The following is a 27,893-nucleotide window of genomic DNA, read 5'->3' as shown; positions in this document are numbered from 1 at the left end:
TGACCATGGCTGTAGTACTACTGATATGGATTCCTGGAATAACTGGAGGGTTCCTCCCACCCCGCAGTAAATTCAACATATTTTACATACAGTAGTAAGCAAATTCAGTTTTACTGCAGTCCCAAACTATCTCTCAATGGGACCCTTAGACCAAAATAGTTTTCTACCCCTGTTTTAATATGATCAATATGGAGAAAGGAACTTTGTATATGTGTAAAATGAGCTGGCCACTAGATGGGGTGTTGTCACACCTCCTATCTTTTTCTTTGGTTCCAGTTGCTTTTAACAAACAGAACATCCCACACTTGGCTTCCTCCATCTCCCTTAGATGCTCAGGATCACACACAGCACAAACTCCCAAACAGCTGTGTGTCTGCACTCTTAAAGAATTATGTTTAGAAAAGGAAACAATTTTTAGATGAGGGTAGGTGAGGGATTGCTGAATTGGTGTGTGAAGATGTTTTGGGTCCTTGTCCTGTTCCTGACACTGGTGAGAACCACTGAAGAGACTGTGAAAAGCTGGGACTACTCACATACTTCAGGTAAGTCTAACTATCTTTACAAGTAGTTCCACTATAAAGTAAATTGGATAGAGAAAAAGTAAACCCTGCAGCATAGATTATTCTTGTGCCGGTTATAAACTCCTTTGCTTGTAAATCTTAGACGTTAAACAGCTGTCCTTGTAACTTTACATGAAACCTGTTTTCCCTGTGGTATGTACATGTATGATTTGATGTTTGTCTAAAGCAGAGATGGGGAACCTTTGGCCCTCCAGCTGTTGTTGAACTACACGTACCAGCATGCCTTGCTACAGTTTTGCTATTTGACCATGCTAAAACTGTTGCAGGGCATGCTGGTATGTGTAGTTCCACAACAGCTTGAGGGCCAAAGATTCACCATCCCTGGTCTAAAGATACACATATATAATATTCTTTAAATATGTATATTTTCAATATGCAAATAACAATCTGTATGTATGAGATGCAGAAATAGTCTTGTTTACTGCACATCAGGCAGTTTTAGGAATGACAGTTAAAACAAAAACTTTCTTCCAAATAAACAGGGCTATTAGTCACAAAATTATATGCAGATGAAAATATTTTTAAGGTACTACGTATTCACTCCCTAGAGAAAAAAAGTGATCGTACAAGGTTAAAGCAGAGAACAAATGGGATAAAATAAAATAAAAAGGGCATAATGACTAAATAAACATTAATCTTTTCTTGTAAACAACTTTATTTACAATATAATGAGTTTTTTTCTGATAAACACACATTTGCTATGCAATTACTGAATGTGTATACATGCATTTACATGTAATTTGAAACAATGTATACTGAAACATTGCTTTATAACATTTTTTATATCTCTATCTATCTATCTATCTATCTATCTATCTATCTATCTCTATATCTATATATATCTATATATATCTATATATATATATATATATATATATATATATATATTGCAGTGTAACACAGCAATCATTAACCACATATCAAGTTTTATGTATTACCTACAAGACAAAAATATATGTACTTAGTATGGTGTGCCTATGCAATAAAGATGGGCCCCAAATTAAGACATGAAAACTGAAAGTAATACGCTCTGAAATTTGGACTTGCAGTTATTAATGAAAAACCTTGCAGGATCTATTATTGCATGTTTAAAAAGAGTCTGATGAATAATGAAACACTGTACTTTCAAACTGTCTGGCAGTAAAGTGGTTACATTTCTTGACAATACATCCCACATTAAGAGCTTACATTGTACCTGGCAACATGTAACACACACACACCCTTCTGAATATCATGAGCAAATAATGGGAATCCTTAGCATTGTCACTCATATTTTCCGGGCATATTTATAATCTGACACAGCCAACGCAGTTAATGACTATTGCGTGCCATAGACTGCAAGATTTTCAGGACAATAGAGAAGTGATAGCTAAAATCTGATTTGTTGCTATCGGCAACACAACCACAGGGTAAATTTAATAGGGTGCAAGAAGCCAGAGGTCCAGCAGGAATTTGTACCTGAATGCCCATATTTTTAAAGCGACAATCGTTTACAAGGCAAAACCAACCTGGTTAGCATAATATGCAGAGCAGTACAAACAGATATTTTTATTCAGGCACATCACACCCTGCAATGGTTTGGGCTCATAATCCAATTTCCTACTACACAGAAACCAACCAATGTAGCAGTATATATTTGAAATATGGAAGTAAATGATAAAATGTATAAGAAATCTACGCACAGGACGAACATACAAACTCTATGCTAATAACAACTCTATTGAAATTAAACCCAAGAATGAGACCTGCTAAGCAGCAATGTTAACCACTTCGGCCTCATGACCCAAATATAAAAGGCTCAGTTTTTTTTGGTCCTGGTGTGATTGCCTTTACAGCCTGTAGATTTAAAGTGACAATTAGTTTTAAGGCAAAACCAGGTTACTTTTATATTAAAACTAATGGCAGCTTTAAATCTAGTGGCTATGCTGCCAAAATCGTACCGGGTCCAGCAATTGGAAACCTACTACATTTGTACCAAATGTGCAAGATAAAGCAAATGTTGGTGTGCTAAATACAAGATTTATGAATAACCTTGTATAATATCCCTTGTGAAGGAGAAAAGGTGTTCCAAATAGGAACTCAGTGTTGCTATAGCCTAAAATACAATTAACGGCACTCATTTTTCTGGAATCTTATTATAGGGCAATGCACATCAGTACCTATTATAACAAACCACAGCTTTCAACTATTACTAGTCATAACCAGCCTAAATGACAAAAATATGACTTTTTTAGTAATATGGGTAAGTGTAAAATTCACCGGAAACTTGCCGACACCTGCGATCTCCACGCTATTACATTAACCCTACGCTATTACATTAACCCACGCTATTACATTAATTAATCTTATCTATATAGTTCTGCAAAGTTTAATGACAAACTCTCCAGTTAAAGAAATAATGAGGGATGTCTAATTTCAACACTGACTTATACATCATAGACAGATCTTTAAATAGACACAAGACTAGTACTGGAACATTATGTCTTATATAATATAATGTAGTGTAAGTTTAGTATATTAAATAAAGCAGGAAGTTTTTTTGGAATAAACTAGATGGATAATGAAGTCAGGCATCTGGTATACTTGGGAATGACAATTTCCATCCTGTATAATATTTATAGTAACAATAATTAGAGGCACATGATTGATGGCATCCTAATTACACTGAGGAGCCAAGAGGAGTGTGGGCCTGTGAGATGTGTTATTTTTATAAATCAAATTTGTGTCATAATTTGACATGCTTGGAGGTATTTGGGTTTTTACTATACTGTATATATTATCCAGCAGCCAAATTTAGATTTCATTATTAAATGGTATTACATTTTCGTGGATAATACAACTGTACTGCTGAATCGAGAAAAGTAAATGAATGTTGCTATATGAATAATTTCATATCTATGACATTAGTCAAAGCCAGGAATGACATGAATTTCTTGCCAAGCATCGCCACGCAGGAGATGGGTCCTAGTTGGCCATAGTGAGGTATAACATGGATTTCTTCTGTCAGAGACATGAGATGACTTTCCTCATAGTCTTGAGATAGTTTTCCTTAATAGGCAGAGGCCAAGCATGCAAACACTAAGGGGTCTATTCATGAAGCAGTGAAAAGGGTGGAGAAGTGAGCCTGCGGAGAAGTTGCCCATGGCAACCAATCAGCTGCTCCGTACAATTGTAAAGTATGCAAATTAAAAATGTTACGGAAATGCTGATTGGCTGACATGGGCAACTTCTCCACTGGCTCACTTCTCCACATTTTTCACTGCTTCATGAATAGACCAGTCACTCAGCTATAGGTAGCCAAGAGACGGTTTATGCAGCTGGCCATAGGCAGGCAATGGTTAGCATCCTCATTCCAATGGATAGCCATCACCATACTTGACTATCAGTGACAGAGGAAACCATTTCGGCAAGACTGTTATTCAGACCCCGGAATGGTTGTTATGCTTTGCCCACTAGGCCATTGCTACCTATTACTGTTTCTTAAAGAGACAATCACAAGTATGAGACGGTAAGAGTTGTAAATGACATGTCTCGTTTTTTTTTACTCACGTGAATGAGTTGTATGCAATTCCTCAGTGTCTAGCATTAGGCCTTTTTTCACTAAGTTATTTCTTGCATTAAATGATATACAGTATCTCAGTCATTCATTACCAAATGTGAACAGGAATGAATGGATAATTACATAAATTAAATGTTATTCTCAGCCTGCTAGTTACGTCTTAGCTTAGTTTTGACCTCAAGACAAAACAAAAAGTACTGCATGCAGATCTTTAGGACAGCTTACCACACTGAAGAAGAGACACGTAATCTGAAAAGACCACACACTCGTACTTTGCAGGTCTCAGTCATTTCAGGACCGGACGATGGGATAAACGTTTAGCGAGACTGCCGCGTGACATTAGCAATGGGCGGAATCGGAGTGGAACACGAGGCGAGGAAAGCCTGTCTATTGATACTCTACCTGATAACCAGACACAGATACTAGTGAGTACTAAAAATTGATTATTTTTTTAATTTTATTTTTTCGTGCACTGTATGAATCTGGAATGGATCCTAACGTCTGTTTTCTATGTTCAGTTAACTCTTGAATCTTTATGGATATTAAGACTACAGCTATGCAATTTGAGACATAAAACAGCATTTAAAAATATTCTCCAACACAATTGTTTGTATGCAATATAAAATTATTATAATTTTTTTTTAAAGGAGAGATGGGATAAATGTAATAGTCTTGACATGCAGGCATCGAGTTTCCAGCAAGTCTGGCAAAGGTTTTAAAGGGGCAATCATTAAAAGGTTGGTTTTGCCTTTTAAATGACTGCCCCTTTAAAATATTGGCTGAACGCATCAGGATTCCAATATGGTATTGCACAGTCGCAGGGAAGCAGCTGTAGGATATAAATGTCGCCTGCGTGCATCTGCGATCTGAGTGCAGTGTTCAAATACGCAGTATTGGATCACCATCGCGATCATCGGCCAGTCTGTACAAGTCAAAGCTTACTCACAATGGCCGTCAGGACTGGTCAGCCAGGGTCCAGACCCTGGGCTTAGCATGCCTACAAAAAAATAGACGACATGTCCTCATTTTGCAGATCATGCTAGGGCTAAGGGAGGACTACAAGCGATCTTGCAGGACCCGTTCTGCACATACACATTTTCCACAAAAGCTGGATTTGTACGCATACAAATCTGAATCAGGCCCACAGTGTATAGTAAATGGCTGCAGTTTTGTGGCCCTGCCTCCCAGCTTCCTCTGTTGGCATTTCTTTACTGTAGTAAAGTAATGGGCCAGTAAATTATCTGATCAGAATCAGCGGTCTGCATTTGATCTAAGGTGAGTACGGCTCACAAGGTACCTCGTACCTTGACCATTCCCCGAGTAGCCCTCTCCTAGACCATTCTTTCCCCCCATATTTGTTTATCTGTCCAAAAATATATGTCTTATTTGCTTCCTACACTCTCTCTATAGTCCAATTTTTTTGGTTCCTTTGTCTCCAGTTTTGTATGTGCATCGTCATTTACTTGTTTCCCCATGTGCAACCAACCCTCCCCCAAGAGAACCTCAACAGTTTTGTTAAGCTTGTTAGGTGGACCCCAGAAGCTGTAGGGACTTTGATAGTGTGAAATGCATTGTACATGCTTTTTTTTTATCACTCCTGCCACCAGCTGAGACTACACTGATAAGTAGCTTCAAAAAGAAAACATTTTTCTATTCCATCAGTGTCACTCGTGTGTGCTAAGCTTTTACCTTTTCTTCTAAACCTATCATTGATCCTCCCCATGTGTCTCTACCACTCTTCACTTACTTTACGGCACAGGCAGAGACCAGTAGACTGGGGACTATCCTTGAGGAAGAGAATATATAGTGTACTCTATGGCCTCAGAATCACGGGTCCTGGTACAATGTCCCCGTTGTGCCTCCCTGTCGTTGGGCCTGCTCCCAGTCACTGCACAGGAGCATCAATCACATTTCCAATAAACTTTAGATACCATTCGTCTCAATCGCTACTGCTCCTTTGTGCTCACACCGTGGTATGCATGCACTGCGTGACTTTTTAGCAACTTAGACGCATTCGCAGTTGTAAAACATTTACCATTTGTGCAAATACTGCCCAGAATAAAGCCCTATGTGTACCCACTTGTCCTATTGCACAGTCTTTTGCATCAGGACTGTAAAAACAATTTGCATCAAGCATGGTGGACTGGTAGATGCTCTGTAAAATGCTTGTGACACAAGGGAGGGATGTAATAGAGTGTGAGAATCACAATGTGAGAGTTTGCATGTTTTTTTTAAAGTGGCAATCATTAACATGGCAAAATCAACTCACTTTCTGATTCTCACACCCTATTACACCCCCCCCCCCCCCCTATATAGTCACAACTAAGTCCAATCTTTTATAACTTTAGGACCATTTCATTTAATTTAAACCTTTTAGTCCCCCCAAATACTGCTCTGTTTACCTTCATTTGTATTAAAAGAATCATGAATGAGAGAGGGGACATTAAAAATGTTTCTGAGAAAGGCTGTATTTTTTCTGCGTGTTGAAGGTTTTTATCACTTTGACTGCACGGCACCATCAAGGGTGCTTTCTCACAAAAGTTAAACTGTTGGGTGTAAAGTGTTCCATTTAAGTTTAGTGACTAGACTGGATTTACAGTATCTCAGAGGTTGAAGAGAATTCTAGGCCTTATGATAGGGAATAAAAGGGTGATAATGTAGGAGGTACTTGTGTAAATGTGCCCTCTTCACACTCAGGCTAAATGAAATCTCATTTTTGTACTTCAGTGCAAAAAATTTGCCAAGCATCTGCCAATGCAAATTTCTACACACCCACAGCATATGCCATCTGCTTGAGATACTTATCAAGCTGAGAGGAAGCCCCTTGAGTAAATGCAGAAGCCCTCCCAGGTATCCCGTCCCTAGGCCGCTTCTCAGAACCTAGCACTTTGCCTTCCATCCAGCTGAAAACACAGGGTGGACAAGCCAAAGACCAGAGACAGCATAGGGACTGGGAGTAGTGTTTGATATGATTAGAGATTGGGGCCTGTATATGAGGGTGAATTCTGAAGGAAGGGCACAAGGCATAACCTAAGCAAGAGAGAATGAGGCACGGGCTGTTACCTGAAGAGAAAATGGAGCAGAAACAGTAAGGAGAGATACCAGGACCAAGACATGATCTCTATCTATCTATGGGCCCGATTCAGACCTGATTGCCGATGTGCGTTTTTGCAGCCGCCACCAATAGATAATGAAAACCTGCCCCGTGCTGGTGTGTGAATGCATGTGTACGGCATGTGAAAATTCCACCAGACAGTGGACAGCTGCAAATCCGTTAGCAACTCACTCACCATCAAATTAATTTTCCAGTCTGTGTAGTCTGTGTGTAGCCCAGGACTTACTCCTACAGAGCGATACAAACAGGCTGTTCGGGTTCGGAGCTGACGTGACGTCAGTGCCAGATTAAAGTCCACATGGGCCTGGAGCTGAAATTTATGAAGGGCCAATTATATGCCACCGCAGAGGAAGTGAAATACGCTGTGGGGGTATGACTAGTAATGGGGGTGTGTGGTTGATGTTATGAGGGTCTGTCTGCACAGGGGATGTGGCCTGTGCCATAGGGTGTGACTAGCGCCTACCTTGAAAAACTCCATCTCCCTCCCTTCTTCTCTTATATCAATAGTGTAATGTGACAATCTACAAATGGACAAAGGAAAACATCTTGTTAACATGACCGTAATATGAAAAATATAGTGATGACGTAAATATGAAACCTCTCAACGAAAGAGGCTACGGGTTGCTTAGTGATGTCATACTGTAAATGTGAAATCTTTCTATATGTAAAAAAGACCTTACCTTTTAAATAATAGCTATGCTAAGAAGAGATACGTATCAGGACTGGTGGATAGATGGTGTGGGGTTGGAGAGAGGGTGTCGCCTGGACAGGGCCAAACAGGGGGAAGACTGACTGGCTACATCTGTACATGCATGCGTCCGAATGTGCGAGGATTGAGACACCTATTGTCACACACATTCTCTCCCCACTGGAATGTAATAAAACAGCACCTACTGTACATGGAAAAAGAAACGGGATTAGATAGAAACCGGAACAGTTCGGAACCTGGAAAGCCGAACCTGACCAGCTTCCTGGAGGTTGTAGTGCTCGTCTCTGTCCAGGGGGTGTCCTACCTGTGGGGAGCTGTCACCAGGGAGTTGGGGAGGGAAAGATTACAACCTCCCTGTATAATCCAGAGATGGGATAATAGCCGTAACGGTTGGAATCATACAGGGAGGCTGTAATCTCTCCCTCACTGCCTCCCTGGCGACAGCTGTCACAAGTACCCTCCTGAACATAACACCACCCAGATGAGGACAAGTACTACATGCTCCAGAATGACAGTTTGCTGCAGGCTGCGCTCTATCACACTGACACACTTCCTCACCCTGCAGCCTGCGCTCTATCACACTGACACTCTCCCTCCCCCTGCAGCCTGCGCTCTATCTTACTGACACACTTCCTCACCCTGCACTCTCTATCTTACTGACGCTCTTCCGCAGCCTGCGCTCTATTTTACTGATGCTCTCCCTCCCCCTGCAGCCTGCACTCTATCACACTGACGCTCTCCCTCACCCTGCAACCTGCGCTCTATCACACGGACGCTCTCCCTCACCCTGCAGCCTGCGCTCTATCACACTGATGCTCTCGCTCACCCTGCAGCCTGCGCTCTATCACACTGACGCTCTCCCTCACCCTGCGCTCTATCACACTGACGCTCTCCCTCACCCTGCGCTCTATCACACTGACGCTCTCCCTCACCCTGTAGCCTGCGCTCTATCTCACTGACGCTCTCCCTCACCCTGCAGCCTGCGCTCTATCTCACTGACGCTCTCCCTCACTTTGCGCTCTATCTCACTGACACACTTCCTCACCCTTGTGCTATATTTTACCCTACTCCCTGCAGAAGTTCACAATCAAGACACACACACATATAGAAACACACACACACACACACACACACACACACACACACACACACACTGTGTCCTCCATTCACTCTTACCTTACACACTACAGCAGAGTGCAGTCTCACAGGCTGGGCCGTCCCTGTATGATGTGCAGCAGCTTCTCCTCTCCCCTCTCACAGCATGTGAGCAACTGAGCAGCAGCCTGCCCTGAGTCCCGTGTAACTCCGCCCCCGAGTCCCGTGTAGCCTATTTTGATGGGGGGCCTGGAGCTGCAGCTCCACCCGCCCCATTGTTAATCCGGCCCTGCGTGACGTGATGTGACATACCCTCCCTGAAAACGCCCGCTTCCTGTCAATCACCTTGCAAACGCCCGTGCGATCAACATTTTCTCACCATCCTGTCGCTGTCAGGCAACGCGCCTGCACATTGCGGTCATCTGATAATCGGCCGCTATGCTATTTCGCACAACAGCGATCAGGTCTGAATCGCGCCCTATTTACACACATACACACACACACATATACCAACAAAGAATTAATACAGTAGTTACCATCAAAATGTTTGCTCACACTGACACTTAACTTTGTAGCATGAAAACATTTCTAAACATAATATTATCCTACCCTAATTGAACTTGTTTCTCTGTGTCTGAAAATTATCATCAGTGTGGACATAGGGCCCGATTCAGGTTTGGACGCATCTGAGATGTGTTTGCATTCTCCCTGGGGCCGCTGTAGTGCACATACACACTGCGTGTGCGTGGGCTGGGGAGATTTGATTGACAGACAGAGGCGTTTGCGGGGCGGAACGGGGCAGTGACATGGGGGCGTCGACTCGGTGTTGGGTAGGTGACTAAAATGAGGGCAGGTTTGCCGCTGTGACTCAAAAAACGGTTGAGCTGCGCCTGCCTTTGCAGCCTGGCTGCGGACGCAGGGGTCTTCCACAAATCAACGAGGCAATTAGCATAGGGGGTAATTCCAAGTTGATCTCAGCAGGATTTTTGTTAGCAATTGGGCAAAACCATGTGCACTGCAGGGAAGGCAGATATAACATGTGCAGAGAGAGTTAGATTTGGGTGGGGTGTGTTCAATCTGCAATCTAAATTGCAGTGTAAAAATAAAGCAGCCAGTATTTACCCTGCACAGAAATAAAATAACCCACCCAAATCTAACTCTCTCTGCACATGTTACATCTGCCTCCCCTGCAGTGCACATGGTTTTGCCCAATTGCTATCAAAAATCCTGCTGCGATCAACTTGGAATTACCCCCAATTTGCTCATGACTTTGAAACGACTCTAGTTGGTCATAGTTGCATACTCTAAGCTTTGGAGCATGTACAGTGCTAATCAAAATATCCGCCCAGAAAACAAACTTGTGTACAACTCTGAAGCTGCCCCTAAATCTGCATAACCAGCTGAGTATGTCAACTGACAGTGATAAGTTCTCCGTCTCTGCACAAACAGCTGTAACTGTAAATTTCACATAGCCTGAGCAGTATGACCAACTGGATCTATAAAGTAATACATGTGTTATTGCACCTTACCCTTATAACTTATTTATTCCATTAGTAGGACTAATGAGCAATTTTATCAAAGTGTAGGTCACTTTTATTTTAAATAATGTACTCTAGAGAGAAAAAAATACCACCATACTCAAAACAGGAGGTAAATGTGCTACTATTGTCTATAGCAGGGGTGGCCAAACAGTCAGAGGCAAAGAGCCAGAAAAGATCTACAGTCAAGAGCAAGAGCCACTATCATGCGCATGCGCAAATATGGGGGCGTGGCCTAGTTGTCACAAAGCCACACCCCATTTTTGTGTCATTTTTGGTATGACGTTTGTAGAAGTATGACCTCATCATAACCCCGTTTTTTGTCATGTTGTACAGTGCCACATACATATAAAAACGCCAAAAAATGGGTGCCTCCACAGTGCCAGATACATATATGCCCCCAGTGCCAGATACACATGTCCCCACAGTACCAGATACATATGTCCCCACAGTGCCAGCTATGCCCCCAGTGCCAGATACACATGTCCCCACAGTGCCTGCTTTTCCCCAAGTGCCAGATATGCCCCCAGTGCAGATACATATGTCCACACAGTGCCTGCTATGCCCCCAGTGCCTGCTATGCCCCTAGTGCCAGACACACATGTCCCCACAGTGCCTGCTATACCCCCAGTGCCAGATACACATGTTCCCACAGTGCCTGCTATGCCCCCAATGCAGATACACATGTCCCCACATTGCCTGATATGCCCCGGTGCCAGATATGAACCGAGTGACAGATATGCCCCCAGTGACAAATATGCCTCCAGTGCAGATAGACATGTCCCCACAGTGCCTGCTATGCCCCCCAGTGCCAGATACACATGTCCCCACAGTGCCTGCAATGCTCCCAGTGCCTGCTATGCCCCAGTGCCAGATATGCCCCCAGTGCATATACACATGACCCCACAGTGCCTGCTATGCCCTCAGTTCCAGATATGCCGACAGTGCCTGCTATGCCCCCAGTGCCAGATACACATGTCCCCACAGTGCTCACCAGTCCCCGCGCTGCTGCTGCTGCTCCCTCTCCGGCGGCGATGTCTCTCTTCAATTAGGAGCCCTAGCTGCCTGTCCGCGAGTTCTGATTGGCTCACGGGCCGGCGTCGAATTGAAGAGAGACACCGCCGCCGGAGAGGCGTGCGTGTGTCTGGGGCTGGTGGCAGCGGTGGCCAGGAGCCGGCCGAGCCGCATGCGGGGGATGAAAGAGCCGCATGCGGCTTGAGAGCTGCGGGTTGGCCATCGCTGGTATAAACAATGCTTTTGTGTGGTAGTTTTTTTTTCTTGTCATACACAAGACAAGTTTCTACTTTATTAGAGAGTTTTTAGCTGCCTAACGGCAATTGTGTATGTTGGAAATAAAATAAAATTGGTAAAAATATATATGTGCAAGTGGGCCAATCGGAACACATCTTATGATAGTGGCTGCTTTGCATATGATCGCATTGCACTTTTTAATGAATGCAAATTGTGCCTTGCCATTTGGTGTGCGATTTCAGCATGGGAACTCCCGTTTCTGCTTTCTCAATACTATATGTAATATATAATTTCCATATGTGGGTATTTACTATTTATAATAGTTGAATAACGCATAACAACTATATTAGACATAACAACTCTCAGAAGATGTTCTACATGTTTATTTTTTAAATTGGTTAGGAGATCCTAATATCTTACGAAGGAAAAACATCATGAGATGACCATTAAATTGTCATCATATAGTTCAGCGGTACACAACCTTTTGTTATCAGTGTGACAGATAAAAATCGACTCTGTTCAACAATATTTCTCTTAGCGCCCTCCTGGCCGAGATTGCCATGGCATTGGCTCTTGATCCCAAGAGACCAACATCCCTCGCTGCATCCTTTAGGTAATCTGCAGCGTCCTTGATATAACCAAGAGTCAAAAGAACATTATCTTTATCAAGGGTATCCATATAAGCAGCTAAATTCTCAGCCCATTTAGCAATAGCACTACTCACCCATACCGACGCCACAGCAGGTCTGAGCAAAGCACCCGTATTAGCGAAAATGGACTTCAGAGACGTCTCCAGCTTACGATCCGCCGGATCCTTGAGAGCTGCCGTGTCAGGGGACGGAAGCGACACCTAAGTTCTTAGACAAACAGGATAGAGCCTTGTTGACATTTGGAGACGACTCCCATTTTTCCCTGTCATCAGAGGAGAAAGGATACGCCATGAAAATTCTCTTGGGAATCTGCCACTTCTTGTCCGGCGACTCCCAAGCCTTTTCACAAAGAGTATTCATTTCATTAGAGGGGGGAAACTTCACCTCAGGTTTTTTCCCTTTGAACAAACAAATCCTTGTTTCCTGCACAGCAGGTTCGTCAGAAATATGTAAAACATCTTTAATAGCCACAATCATGTACTGAATACTCTTAACCAACCGTGGGTGTAAAGCAGCCTCAGTGAAGTCGACATCGGAATCAGAATCCGTGTCGGTATCCGTATCTACCAACTGGGTAAACGACCGCTTTTGCGACCCTGATGGGGTCTGCACAAAAAACTGCAACAAACGAGCGCCTAATCATCAAATAACAATGAAAACCAATACGTGTTTCGTAGGATTAAAAGATCACAATTTTATGTTCCTGATAGTCTGCGCTTGCCGGAATACTATGTGTAGTATTGTGGTGGGGCATAGAAAAAGAACAAGCGGCTGTGCTGAATATCAGGAACGGAACACAATGTACAGAGAGCCAACGTAAAAAATAACAATGTTTATTTGTAAAACATATAAAAAGATTAATTATCATATGACCGGTGAATAATATGTATATATAAAGAACATTCACTAGACGTGAACTGGTGGTCTGTTGTAATAACTCAGCTTTTTGGGGTGAGAAGTTCCGTGTTCAACTAGTTAAATCATTGATAAGTACCAGGTGTATTAGTGGAATCCTTGTAAATTCAAAGTCCCTCAGTTGAAAATGAGATTCAATACCTTTTCAAATGGGCTGGTGAGAGCCGAGCGTCCTCGGCTTCAATGTCCTGCAATGCCCATATACGCTGTGCAGCGGAAAGGAGGAGACCGTCTCTCTCACAACCCGGTCGTGGCGGCGTACTTGCTGAAGCCGCTGATGTCGGATGCTGTAGACGGAGGGTGCAGCGGGGACCAAGGAACACCTGGAAAAGTTCACCTGAGCTGAGTACGGATAGGGGCGGGTCCTGACGCGTTTCGTCACGTTCACGTGACTTTCTCGAAGGTAGATACCTGCCTCCTTGATCATCCGGTATTTAAAGGCTGAATTGATTGGTGTGGACAGATGAATGTCATCAGCAATGTTTAAAAGCAATAAAAATACAAGAAACGAAGGCTCTCATGTACTAACACATAGCATTATATATAGTTGGCAGAAATGACTAGAAGAAAATACATTTATAGTTAACCTATTGGTATCAGAGACAGGCGTGGATTTAATATGGTTATACTTTATATTGTAGTAAATAGTAAGCCATTAAGAATAATGGTTTCAGTTCAGGTGTTATGACAGGTGTATTGATTCACAACACATTTAGTCACCTACTAGCATCACCTGTAATGAGTAGCAGACATTTATTACAAGGTTCACTGGACAAATATTATTAACTGTGTATATACTAGTGGTGCCGTTTTAGGTTAAGAGATGTTTAATCAAAGGAAAAAATATATCTATTTGTATATACCACCTCTACATAAAAAATCGGACCGAGAGGAAAAACTTTTATATATTAGTATAGACATGATTCGAACTCTGGGATTCAAAACTAATGCTGATCTGTCCTCTAACCTGATGCGCCACTGGATCTGAAGTTTGTATAGAAGACAGACTGAGAGATAAACACAATAATTTACTTGTTTCAATATATTATAACAAAGGTAAGGGTAGTCTAACAGATGAATATCTTATATAGAAGGACATATTCCAAATTCTATAAATGGATCTAATTAATGATTAAAAAATCTTTTATATGCAACATCGTTATCAATATAATAAATATATCTTCTTTGTTGTGCTGTATTTATAATGAATAAATGATAAAACTAAAAAATAAAAGGTAAATAAAATAAAAAAAATGGACAGTCCTACACATAAGAATGATAATATATTGCAAATGGACTTCCTTCATAAAACTCTGGATATTTCAAGGTATCATAACTAGACAGATGATACCAAGGCGTGTATTCATGATACAGATGTTTTATTTCATATAAATATGCACTATAGATGTTAGGTTAACAGAGAAGCATAAAGGTCAGGGGGGGGGGAGGGGGGGGGGGGGAGGAGGAGGGGGTGGAAGGGAGGAGGGGGGAGGGTGGAAAGAGGAGGGGAGGGGGGGTAGTTTCTATACTTGAAATTATTGAATAATCTTCACAGATATCACTCAAATGTGATATCAGGAGAGTCGAAATAAAGATGAATTTTCATGAAAGATCAAATTCTATGCTTTCATTAAGCCCTTCCAGTGTAAGTGTTCTTAATCTATGTATCCAATAATTTTCCCTAAGACATAGTTTTCTATATCTATCTCCCCCCCGTATTGTGGGTTTGATGATCTCTATGCCCACTAATTGGATGTCATCCGGATTTTTATGATGCTTTTCTAAAAAGTGTCTGGAGACACTATGAAAAATTAGGCCCTTTTGGATGTTACGTCTATGCTCAAGGAAAGTCGTCCTGAGTTTACGAGTTGTTCTACCTACATATATTAGGTTGCATTTGCAAACCAATATATAAATAACAAAGGAACTATTGCAGTTGATATGAGAACATATCTCAAATTCAGATGAGTCTGAGGCACCAAAGCTTTTTGTATTATTCTGAATATATGAACATGTGATACATTGTTTAGCACCACATTTGAAACACCCTACTATTTTCGGGAGCCACTGTGTATTGCCAGCTGATGTTGAACTCTCATTAGTGAGTCTTCTGTCAACAAAGAGGCTTGGAGCTAGTTGTTGCTGTAAATTTGTAGATTTTCTAAAGATCACTGAAGGGGTATCTTTAAGTTCAGATCGAAGGATCTGATCTGTGAGAAGAATAGAGTAATTATTGTAGATGATGTTTCTAATCTTAGAAGAAGCACAGTTAAACTGTGACATGAAATGTGGCTGGTCTTGTGCAAATTTACATGTATGAGTTTTTGTTTTCAGAAGATCCCTTCTATCTAAAGCATCCGTTCTTTCCCGTGCTGTTTCAATCAATCTTGCTGGATAGCCACGATTACAGAAGGATTTAGATAATTCATCCGCTTGTAATTGAAAGTCCACTCTATTACTGCAATTACGCTTTATGCGTCTAAATTGTCCATAAGGGACATTGTTCAACCATGATTTGTGGTGTGAACTACTGTAGTGGATAAAATTTAAAGTGTCAACCTCTTTGCGAAACGTTTTTGTGGATATATTGCCCTCAATTATATCAAGTGAGATATCCAAAAAAGTGATGGATGATTGGTGCGCAGTACCGGTGAAAATTAAATTATAACTGTTGTTATTCAAGGAAGTGATGAGATCAGAAGATGAAGATATATCACCATCAAAGATAAAGAACATGTCATCTATGTAACGGCCATAGTAGACGAGGTCCGCGCCGTGGCTCCTCCCCCACACATGCTCCTCCTCAAAGGCACCCATGTATAGGTTAGCGAAGCTCGGCGCGAACCTCGTCCCCATGGCCGTCCCAAGTATCTGTAAATAATATTCCTTATTAAATACAAAAAAATTGTGAGATAGTATAAAATTGATTGAATCCAGTATGAATTTTTGTAACTCTGAATCAATCATACTTGTTTTGGAGAGAGATTCTGCTATCGTAGAGAGACCTCTCTTATGCGGAATATTAGAGTATAGTGCCTGCTTATCGCAGGTCATAAAAAAATTTGACAGAGGCTTTTAGACAACTTAATGACAGGAATACATATGTTAAATTATCCTCCAATCCTGCACATGATTTTCATAGATCACTAACCATTTTAGTCAAAGATGCCTTAGATAAAGGCATCATATCCAAGGAAGAATTTAGATATCTGATTCCCACACACCATGTCACTCCTACTTATTATCATTTACCCAAAATTCACAAATCCCTCACTGCACCCCCTGGTCGGCCAATTATCTCTGGTGTTGGGTCCCTCACTTCTAATTTATCACATTTTGTTGATTATTTTTTACAGCCACTTGCCTCTTCTTTACGTTCTCACATCAAGGATACTACATGTTTTCTAAATGATATCTCAAAAATTAATTGGAAAAGTTCCTATTTTTTTATGACCTGCGATGTGCAGGCACTATACTCTAATATTCCGCATAAGAGAGGTCTCTCTACGACAGCAGAATCTCTCTCCAAAACAAGTATGATTGATTCAGAGTTACAAAAATTCATACTGGATTCAATCAATTTTATACTATCTCACAATTTTTTTGTATTTAATAAGGAATATTATTTACAGATACTTGGGACGGCCATGGGGACGAGGTTCGCGCCGAGCTTCGCTAACCTATACATGGGTGCCTTTGAGGAGGAGCATGTGTGGGGGCAGAGCCACGGCGCGGACCTCGTCTACTATGGCCGTTACATAGATGACATGTTCTTTATCTTTGATGGTGATAAATCTTCATCTTCTGATCTCATCACTTCCTTGAATAACAACAGTTATAATTTAATTTTCACCGGTACTGCGCACCAATCATCCATCACTTTTTTGGATATCTCACTTGATATAATTGAGGGCAATATATCCACAAAAACGTTTCGCAAAGAGGTTGACACTTTAAATTTTATCCACTACAGTAGTTCACACCACAAATCATGGTTGAACAATGTCCCTTATGGACAATTTAGACGCATAAAGCGTAATTGCAGTAATAGAGTGGACTTTCAATTACAAGCGGATGAATTATCTAAATCCTTCTGTAATCGTGGCTATCCAGCAAGATTGATTGAAACAGCACGGGAGAGAACGGATGCTTTAGATAGAAGGGATCTTCTGAAAACAAAAACTCACACATGTAAATTTGCACAAGACCAGCCACATTTCATGTCACAGTTTAACTGTGCTTCTTCTAAGATTAGAAACATCATCTACAATAATTACTCTATTCTTCTCACAGATCAGATCCTTCGATCTGAACTTAAAGATACCCCTTCAGTGATCTTTAGAAAATCTACAAATTTACAGCAACAACTAGCTCCAAGCCTCTTTGTTGACAGAAGACTCACTAATGAGAGTTCAACATCAGCTGGCAATACACAGTGGCTCCCGAAAATAGTAGGGTGTTTCAAATGTGGTGCTAAACAATGTATCACATGTTCATATATTCAGAATAATACAAAAAGCTTTGGTGCCTCAGACTCATCTGAATTTGAGATATGTTCTCATATCAACTGCAATAGTTCCTTTGTTATTTATATATTGGTTTGCAAATGCAACCTAATATATGTAGGTAGAACAACTCGTAAACTCAGGACGAGGTTCCTTGAGCATAGACGTAACATCCAAAAGGGCCTAATTTTTCATAGTGTCTCCAGACACTTTTTAGAAAAGCATCATAAAAATCCGGATGACATCCAATTAGTGGGCATAGAGATCATCAAACCCACAATACGGGGGGGAGATAGATATAGAAAACTATGTCTTAGGGAAAATTATTAGATACATAGATTAAGAACACTTACACCGGAAGGGCTTAATGAAAGCATAGAATTTGATCTTTCATGAAAATTCATCTTTATTTCGACTCTCCTGATATCACATTTGAGTGATATCTGTGAAGATTATTCAATAATTTCAAGTATAGAAACTACCCCCCCTCCCCTCCTCTTTCCACCATCCCCCCTCCTCCCATCCACCCCCTCCTCCTCCCCACCCCCCCTCCCCCCCCTGACCTTTATGCTTCTCTGTTAACCTAACATCTATAGTGCATATTTATATGAAATAAAACATCTGTATCATGAATACACGCCTTGGTATCATCTGTCTAGTTATGATACCTTGAAATATCCAGAGTTTTATGAAGGAAGTCCATTTGCAATATATTATCATTCTTATGTGTAGGACTGTCCATTTTTTTATTTTTTTTTTATTTACCTTTTATTTTTTAGTTTTATCATTTATTCATTATAAATACAGCACAACAAAGAAGATATATTTATTATATTGATAACGATGTTGCATATAAAAGATTTTTTAATCATTAATTAGATCCATTTATAGAATTTGGAATATGTCCTTCTATATAAGATATTCATCTGTTAGACTACCCTTACCTTTGTTATAATATATTGAAACAAGTAAATTATTGTGTTTATCTCTCAGTCTGTCTTCTATACAAACTTCAGATCCAGTGGCGCATCAGGTTAGAGGACAGATCAGCATTAGTTTTGAATCCCAGAGTTCGAATCATGTCTATACTAATATATAAAAGTTTTTCCTCTCGGTCCGATATTTTATGTAGAGGTGGTATATACAAATAGATATATTTTTTCCTTTGATTAAACATCTCTTAACCTAAAACGGCACCACTAGTATATACACAGTTAATAATATTTGTCCAGTGAACCTTGTAATAAATGTCTGCTACTCATTACAGGTGATGCTAGTAGGTGACTAAATGTGTTGTGAATCAATACACCTGTCATAACACCTGAACTGAAACCATTATTCTTAATGGCTTACTATTTACTACAATATAAAGTATAACCATATTAAATCCACGCCTGTCTCTGATACCAATAGGTTAACTATAAATGTATTTTCTTCTAGTCATTTCTGCCAACTATATATAATGCTATGTGTTAGTACATGAGAGCCTTCGTTTCTTGTATTTTTATTGCTTTTAAACATTGCTGATGACATTCATCTGTCCACACCAATCAATTCAGCCTTTAAATACCGGATGATCTAGGAGGCAGGTATCTACCTTCGAGAAAGTCACGTGAACGTGACGAAACGCGTCAGGCCCGCCCCTATCCGTACTCAGCTCAGGTGAACTTTTCCAGGTGTTCCTTGGTCCCCGCTGCACCCTCCGTCTACAGCATCCGACATCAGCGGCTTCAGCAAGTACGCCGCCACGACCGGGTTGTGAGAGAGACGGTCTCCTCCTTTCCGCTGCACAGCGTATATGGGCATTGCAGGACATTGAAGCCGAGGACGCTCGGCTCTCACCAGCCCATTTGGAAAGGTATTGAATCTCATTTTCAACTGAGGGACTTTGAATTTACAAGGATTCCACTAATACACCTGGTACTTATCAATGATTTAACTAGTTAAACACGGAACTTCTCACCCCAAAAAGCTGAGTTATTACAACAGACCACCAGTTCACGTCTAGTGAATGTTCTTTATATATACATATTATTCACCGGTCATATGATAATTAATCTTTTTATATGTTTTACAAATAAACATTGTTATTTTTTACGTTGGCTCTCTGTACATTGTGTTCCGTTCCTGATATTCAGCACAGCCGCTTGTTCTTTTTCTGATGGGGTCTGCACCTGAGACAAAGCATCCTCCATGGATTTCCTCCAGACCTGTGACTGAGACTCCGATTTATCTAATCTTTTAGACAATGAGGCCACATTTGTAGTGTACTTAACATTGTAAGCAAATCAGGTGTCGGCTGTGCCGACAGAGCCAACTCCAGACCCGCATCTGCGCCCCCAGCAACCTCCTCAGGGGAGTAACACTAAGCTTCAGACATGCCGACACGTAGTACCGACACACCGACACACACACACTGCCTCAGCTAGGGGACAGACCCACAAGGAAGCCTGGATAGAGAAACACAGAGTGAGTATGCCAGCTCACACCCCAGCGCCCATATATCCCACCAAACAATATATGTGTAAAGCGCTGCTTGTAACTACAATAATTATGCACCAAATATCTGTGCCCCCCCCCCCCCCCCCCCCCCGATTTGCTCCCTGTCACTTGAAGTGGAGCTTGGAGGTCCCGGGCCAGCGTCTCATGCAGCGGCGTGGATGAGAGAAAATGGCGCTGGTGAGCTGTGCGGCTAAGCCCCGCCCCTTCCCGGCGCGCTTCAGCCCGATAAAATTCAGAAATGAAAATGCTGGCGGGGGTACGGAAAACGGTGCCCAGGCACCGAAAAGCCTTCTGCCAGCCTGCAAGACCCAGTAACATGCTGCCCAGGGCGCTCCCCCCCAGAGCCCTGCACCCTGTGAGTGCCGTTGGTGAAGTGTGTGGGAGCATGGAGCGCAGCGCTACCGCTGCGCTGTACCTCGTTACTGAAGTCTTCTGCCGTCACTGAAGTCTTCTGCCTTCTGCATACTCACCCGGCTTCTTTCTTCTGGCTTCTGTGAGGGGGGTGACGGCGCGGCTCCGGGAACAAGCAGCTAGGTGCACCAAGTGATCGAACCCTCTGGAGATAATGGTGTCCAGTAGCCTAAGAAGCAGAGCCCTTAACTAAGTAGAAGTAGGTCTGACTTCTCTCCCCTCAGTCCCACGATGCAGGGAGCCTGTAGCCAGCAGGTCTCCCTGAAAATAAAAAACCTAACAAAAGTCTTTTCTAGAGAAACTCAGGAGAGCTCCCCTAGTGAGTGTCCAGTCAGTCCTGGGCACAAAGTCTAACTGAGGTCTGGAGGAGGGACATAGAGGGAGGAGCCAGTTCACACCCAGTCAAAGTCTTTTCAGTGTGCCCAAGCTACTGCGGATCCCGTCTATACCCCATGGTCCTTTTGGAGTCCCCAGCATCCTCTACGGACTAGGAGAAAAGGATTTACCGGTAGGTACTAAAATCCTATTTTATACTGTACATGCATTCTGTATAGTCACACTATACACAGAAATTCATATCATAGTTTATGGCAGACATAAATCTAATCATCCATTTGTAATATATACATAAAGTATATAATGGAAATATGTGCATCCAGGTAGACAATTATCATCCTCTCAGAAAAGTAATTTTGTCAGAACACCCCCCACATGGAAGACTGTGGAGTTAATCCAGAGACTTCCACATCCAGGTAGAGGAGCAAAGGGACCTATAGATCACAGTGGATACACATACAGGGTTAGCGGGTACTCTAGAAGATATGTATGAGGCACATCTGTAGCCAAGGCATCTTGTGGCAGAAGGAGAACGTATCTCTAAGAATATGTTGGTCTAGTCTAGACACAGCATATCACGTTCGGTCGAGGATGGGGTCAGGTAGTGTGATTAATGAGAACGCGGGGACAGGAGCACAGTAATGTGCCACAGTAATGGGGAAAAGTAGTGGAAATGTGGTCTTGATGAGGGTATAGTTAGCATGGGTGTGTGACAGCACTGATGGTAAACCTAGCATGGCGGTGTCACTACTGGTACACCTATGTTATGTAGTCTGAAAGTGTCAAACTACAGGTACTAATAAAGTATTGGTGTCATAGCACTGAGTGTACACCTATGATCTGTGAATTGGGAGTGTCACAGCACTATGGGTACACTCAAGGGTCAGGGTGTCACACAACTGAGTGAGGATACTCCTAGAGTGGGTACAGTGGTTGTGTCACAGCACTGAGGTTATGTCTAGAGAGGGGATCACAGCACCATTGGTGCTCCCAGAGTGGGGAAGTAGGTGGTTACAGTCCTGCGGGTTCACCCAAAGTTGATGAAGTGTGGAGTGACACAGCACTAGAGGTTACATAGAGTTGGGGGGGATTACAGCAATTAAGGTACTCATACACTAAGGAAGTGTAACACCACTGCAGGTAAAAAGGTAGAAAGTGGATGTGAAGCGCAGGGTAAAGGAGATGTTTTGCATGTTATACCAGTAACGCATTACAAACAAGAGAATTGTAATGGGAAGTCTGTGGAGGTGGCTTCTCCATGTTCATCAGATAGGACTTCAGTACAGCCACTGTAGTCCAGTCTCAGCACGTTCCATGACCACAGATGGGGAGTCTCTAACACTAACTATTCATCCCCCTTTAAATGTGTGTGTTGAGTGGTGTAGCTAAGTGGCACAAACCCGTGGTGATCAGCCAATCATGACACAGCGTCTGACTTCCTTTGGTGTTCAACCCACTCATTTTCTACGTGCTATGTCTCCCTTGTATAGTATATGAGAAATAAGTTATATTTACGTTGTCTGTAGATTTGGGTTTATTGCTTTCAATTATTCATTCTGGTTACAGCAAATATATCTTTGCATCTTTAATGGAGAGAGATATATTCTAGACTCCAAAAGACATATCAAATCTGGAGTTTGTTTATATTTGTGAGGATAACTTGCAAGTTGATTTATGATCCAGCATTTTTTTTAGTATGTAAGTTATGTAACTTTTTGTACGTTAATTTGTTTGTTTAATTTTTTATGTATTAACACTTGACGATATTAAAGCTATTTATTAAGTTGCATTTTCAATGCTCTAAATATAATTAAAGATGGGGGTAATTCCAAGTTGATCGCAGCAGGATTTTTGATAGCAATTGGGCAAAACCATGTGCACTGCAGGGGAGGCAGGTGTAACATGTGCAGAGACAGTTAGATTTGGGTGGGTTATTTTATTTCTGTGCAGGGTAAATACTGGCTGCTTTATTTTTACACTGCAATTTAGATTGCAGATTGAACACACCCCACCCAAATCTAACTCCGACTCTGCACATGTTATATCTGTCTCCCCTGCAGTGCACATGGTTTTGCCCAATTGCTAACAAAAATCCTGCTGCGATCACCTTGGAATTACCCCCATTGGCCGTATCTCCACTTGTGGCAGCTTAACTGAATGGCAACTGGGTGCTCACACATAGGCTATGTGTTCTGAGGACATGTCATGGGCGTGTGGGCAGGATTGCAGGCTATTCAGGAGGTGAGGGTACACTGAGATCTGTTTGATGTCAAATGGATCTCTTGCTCCAGGTATAGGGCTAGGGCAAATGTGAGCCCACAGTGATGACTGCCACTACCACAATCAGATGGATAAGGCAGGGCAGCTGCAGATGAAGATTCACATTTATTTAAGAAGATGCAATGTCGCCACATCTACAGTTGCAAGCAGCTTTGCAATTGCAATCCATGCAAATGAGGGCCTATGTTGGTAATCTGGGTAAAAACGGCAAAAGACAAGTAACCATCCCATGCCTCACACCATGTACTATTAAGCTTAATCTGTGATTTTGTCCAAATCCTTTGCAACTTTGTATGCCGCTATAATGCAAAAAAGGTATAAAAATGTTAGATGAATGAGAACACATCTGTAGAAACACATACTGCTTATCAACCATAATGGGCTCTGTCCAGAGTTCTTTCTGGGTTTATCAAATCCACTCCTCCTATTGTGCCTGCCCATGTAATAAGTATTAATGACCAATAGACCAACTTAGATGAACTAGTGCTAGAACTCTGTGTAAACTGTAAATATGCACAAGCATGAACAAAAGACAGCTGTTTGGTTCAACCACCAAGTGGTAGGAACTTTGTCAGATTTGGCCATACAGATATAGCTTACCAAGGGGTCATTCTGAGTTGTTCGCTCGCTAGCAGATTTTAGCAGCATTGCACACGCTAGGCCGCCGCCCTCTGGGAGTGTATCTTAGCTTAGCAGAATTGCGAACGAAAGATTAGCAGAATTGCGAATAGAAAATTCTTAGCAGTTTCTGAGTAGCTCGAGACTTACTACTACACTGCGATCAGCTCAGCCCGTTTCGTTCCTGGTTTGACGTCACAAACACGCCCTGCGTTCGGCCAGCCACTCCCGCGTTTCTCCAGACACTCCCGCGTTTTATCCTGGCACCCCTGCGTTTTTGCGCACACTCCCAGAAAACAGTCAGTTTCCGCCCAGAAACACCCACTTCCTGTCAATCACACTCCGATCACTTCAACGATGGAAATTCTTCGTTCGGACGTGAGTAAATCTACTAAGTTTTGTGCGAAAATACTTAGCGTATGTGCACTGCGTACCATGCGCATGCGCATTTTCGCCTTAATCGCTACGTTGCGAAAATCGGCAACGAGCGAACAACTCGGAATGACCCCCTGAATCTGACAAATCTGGCCCCACGGAACTCGGGTGGAACTTAAAGAAAAAGTAGGCACAATTAGTGTGGTTAGATGATGAAACCATTCAGATATATATGGTAGGTTCTTATAACTTGATATTGTATTTACATTAACCGAGGGCTTCAAATAACCTACTTACCCATGACAAGAAACAAGTTAATGCACTGTACATTCAGCCCTTCAATGCTTTATCCTTCCGAGTTGATCGCACGCTGCCAATTTTTGCTGTGCTGCAATCAGGTCTCTACTGCGCATGTGTATGCACCGCAATGCGCACGCGCATCGTACGGGTACAATGTGGATCATTGCTGAGCTATGGATTTAACGAAGAATCCATACGCACAGCCGATCGCAAGAAGATTGACAGAAAGAGGGCGGTCATGGGTGTTAACTGACCATTTTCTCAGAGTGGTAGGGAAAACGCAGGCGTGTCCGGGCGTTTGGAGGGCGGATGTCTGACGTCAATTCTGGCACCAAAAAGACTGAAGTGACCGCAAGGGCTGAGTAAGTTCAGACCTACTCTGAAACTGCACAAAATGTTTTTGCAGAGCTCAGCTGCACAGGCGTTCGCACACTTGCAAAGCGAAAATACACCCCCCCCCCGTGGGCGGCGACTATGCGTTTGCACGGCTGCTAAAAACAGCTAGCGAGCGAACAACTCGGAATGACCCCCTTAGACAGTAATACTAGCTAAATAGTCTTTTTTTTTTTTTTTGCTTAGAGGGTGAAGTGCTTTTGCGCTAATACACTTATGTAATGTAAGCGTTAGGAATGGTTATAAATTACTCCCTAGTGAAAATATGTAAAATATACATGGCATGTGGCCAGTTCTGTAACAGACTAACTACCTGCAGAAAATCTTGTCCTTATTTGGAATTATCAGTGCAGAATGGGTTTTTTTTTTTGCTCATAATGTGAAGCACTATCTGGCCAACCTTAATGAAACAATAGATACTATGCAGCAGTGCCCTAGCTTTATTGTCTGTCTGATTCCTATAATTTTTCCTTAAATCGGAGGAATACAATTCCCTATAATCATGGCAACTACAAAAGTGACATAGCTATCATGTTCCTACAGTGAGAGGAATATTAGGAGGCATATGTTTGGAAACGTTGATTGGGTATGGGCTGGTAACAGGGCTGGACTGGCCACCTGGCAAATGCCAGAATGGCAGATATGCCCAATGGCTCGCTCTGGCCACACAAAGAGACCGGGGCTGGCTGAGCATCTCCGCCTCCCTGCGCTCTACTCAGCTGCTCAGCATACAGAGAGGTGGGGGGATGGCCCCTGTAACTTGTAGCATGTCTGTGAGCCATGACCATGGCCCCCTTTGTCATGTGCAAGTGTGCCTGCTGAGCGCACACAGAATAATATTCCTTGGCTATTTTAGAGTCCCAGTCTGTCACTGGCTGGCAATGTGTAGATGGGGTCCTTCTAAATAACAGCTGTCCAACGGTGGAATACCTCTTTAATGTAAAAGGAAAATGATCTGAAATATTTGTAGCTGTGCGTGGAGCTTGTGAAGTCGAGCTGATAATGACATTTACAGCTGCACTAAACTACTCATTCTGTATACAGTTCAAAATAAGTTTTTATACTTGAAACAAATGAGTGTTGCAGTTGTTCCCACTTCAAACCTCTGACAAACAATACCACACTTTGAGCCAGATGGACTATGCCTTGAAAAGTGATAAATTGCACAGAGATAAAGCACCGGCCAACCAGCTCCTGTCATTTTTCATACACAGCCTGTAACATGGCAGATAGGAACTGATTGGCTGGTACTTTATCACTATGCAATTTATCACTTTTCAAGGCTTAGGGGCTGATTCACAGATGGACGCAGATTGCTGTATACACAGCCATCTCCTCACTTGCTGGGGGCCACCCAGCACAGGGCAAGGCTGCCCAGCATGTGTGAGGCTGCCTCCCGATGGGTCCGCAATTAGATTGCGGATGCATCGGAACGAAGGTTGACCCTTGACAAGCTGCTGCGCAATGTCACAATGGTCCCAGCCTGCTCACGTTCGGCCTGCTCTGCCCCGCACGCCGCCCCACGAACGACCGTCACTGTCAATCTTACAGGGATGCGGCTGCAATGTGCAAGGTCACGCACACGCCCTGCACCAGTGTGCACCCACAGACCAGATGGACGCTGCTGCAACCATCTCAGAATCAGCCCCTTAGTACATCTCCCCCTCTAGCTGGTAATAATATTCTCAATATAAATCAGCCTTCAACATAACCGTTATCAATAACAATTGCTAAAATACAGTTTACTATATGTCATGCACACTAATACATATAGAGAATGTGCAGGTTTTTCTGATAACTGAACCCACCCGTACTTCCCGATTCCGAGTGAATCCGAGCTGTGACTCTGCGTTTCCCCCCAGGCTCGGATTCCAAAATGAGGCAAAATGTCAACTTCCCAGGGTCGGACCTGGTATTTTTGGATTCTATATAAGTCCCTCCCGCGCTGATTCGGGAGCCATTTCACACAGGAACGTCGGCTGGGAAACACACTGGACAGCCAGGGCAGCATTAGTAATCCTTTACTGGTGCACATAGCCAAAAGCTTCTCCTAAATAATACAGGGCAGCATTAGCCATTAACTTTTTATTATAGAGATGTGCGGGTTTCCGATTTACCTGGATCTCAAAATGCCATCTTATTGGCTCTCGGTTGTCACGTGTTTTGAATAGCCAATAAGGAAAGTCCGGATAAATACGAATATGCGTTAATATTGGCATTAAGAACCAAGTAAATCCAAACCTGCACATCTCTACTTTATTGGTGCACAGTCACACTGGTGATGTAACTGCCAGCAGTTTTGCCAGCCCACAGCTCCTAATACAGGGGCAGCATTAACCCTTTACTGGTGCACTAGGTGCTGTAACTACTCACAGTGCAGTCCAGAGATCCTAATACAAGGCAACATTAACCCTTTATTGGTGCACACTGGTGCTGTAATTGACCACAAAAGTTTTTGATCTATGACAATTTGCAAAGGTGCAAGTGTGCAGCCACTGTGTTACAATGACGCTCAGTAGGTGCCGCACCACTGTGTTAATATTATAAGCACTGTGAGTCGAGTAGGAGCAGCAACCAAGTACTAGTGCTGTGGCTGCTGCCAGTCATGATGATACTAGTACTTCAGCATCTACTGAAGATGGTGCTCAAGAGCATAGAGGGTTTAAGAAAGGGCACCTGAAATCAAAACAATATTTCACAATGCTAATGTAAAAAAAAAAAAAAAAAATCACCTCTAATGCAGGGAAAGTTTACTACTGA

At 42.4% G+C, this 27,893-nt stretch overlaps 1 protein-coding gene across 1 annotated transcript in view; it reads left to right on the top strand.

The window, feature by feature from the left end:
• The first annotated feature begins 304 nt into the window (after positions 1–304).
• Positions 305–27,893, top strand: part of PLXDC1 (plexin domain containing 1) — a 118,157-nt gene continuing 90,568 nt past the window's right edge. Inside the window, exons 1-2 of the mRNA XM_063959710.1 lie at positions 305–542; positions 4,420–4,565. Of these exons, the coding sequence (XP_063815780.1) occupies positions 419–542; positions 4,420–4,565 (270 nt within the window). The 5' untranslated portion in view covers positions 305–418. The remainder of the gene's footprint in view (positions 543–4,419; positions 4,566–27,893) is intronic.

The sequence above is a fragment of the Pseudophryne corroboree genome, chromosome 3, assembly GCF_028390025.1.
Source record: "Pseudophryne corroboree isolate aPseCor3 chromosome 3, aPseCor3.hap2, whole genome shotgun sequence".
Taxonomy (NCBI): domain Eukaryota; kingdom Metazoa; phylum Chordata; class Amphibia; order Anura; family Myobatrachidae; genus Pseudophryne; species Pseudophryne corroboree.
The sequence above is the reverse complement of the archived record's forward strand: the minus strand, read 5'-3'. Positions and strand labels throughout refer to the sequence as shown.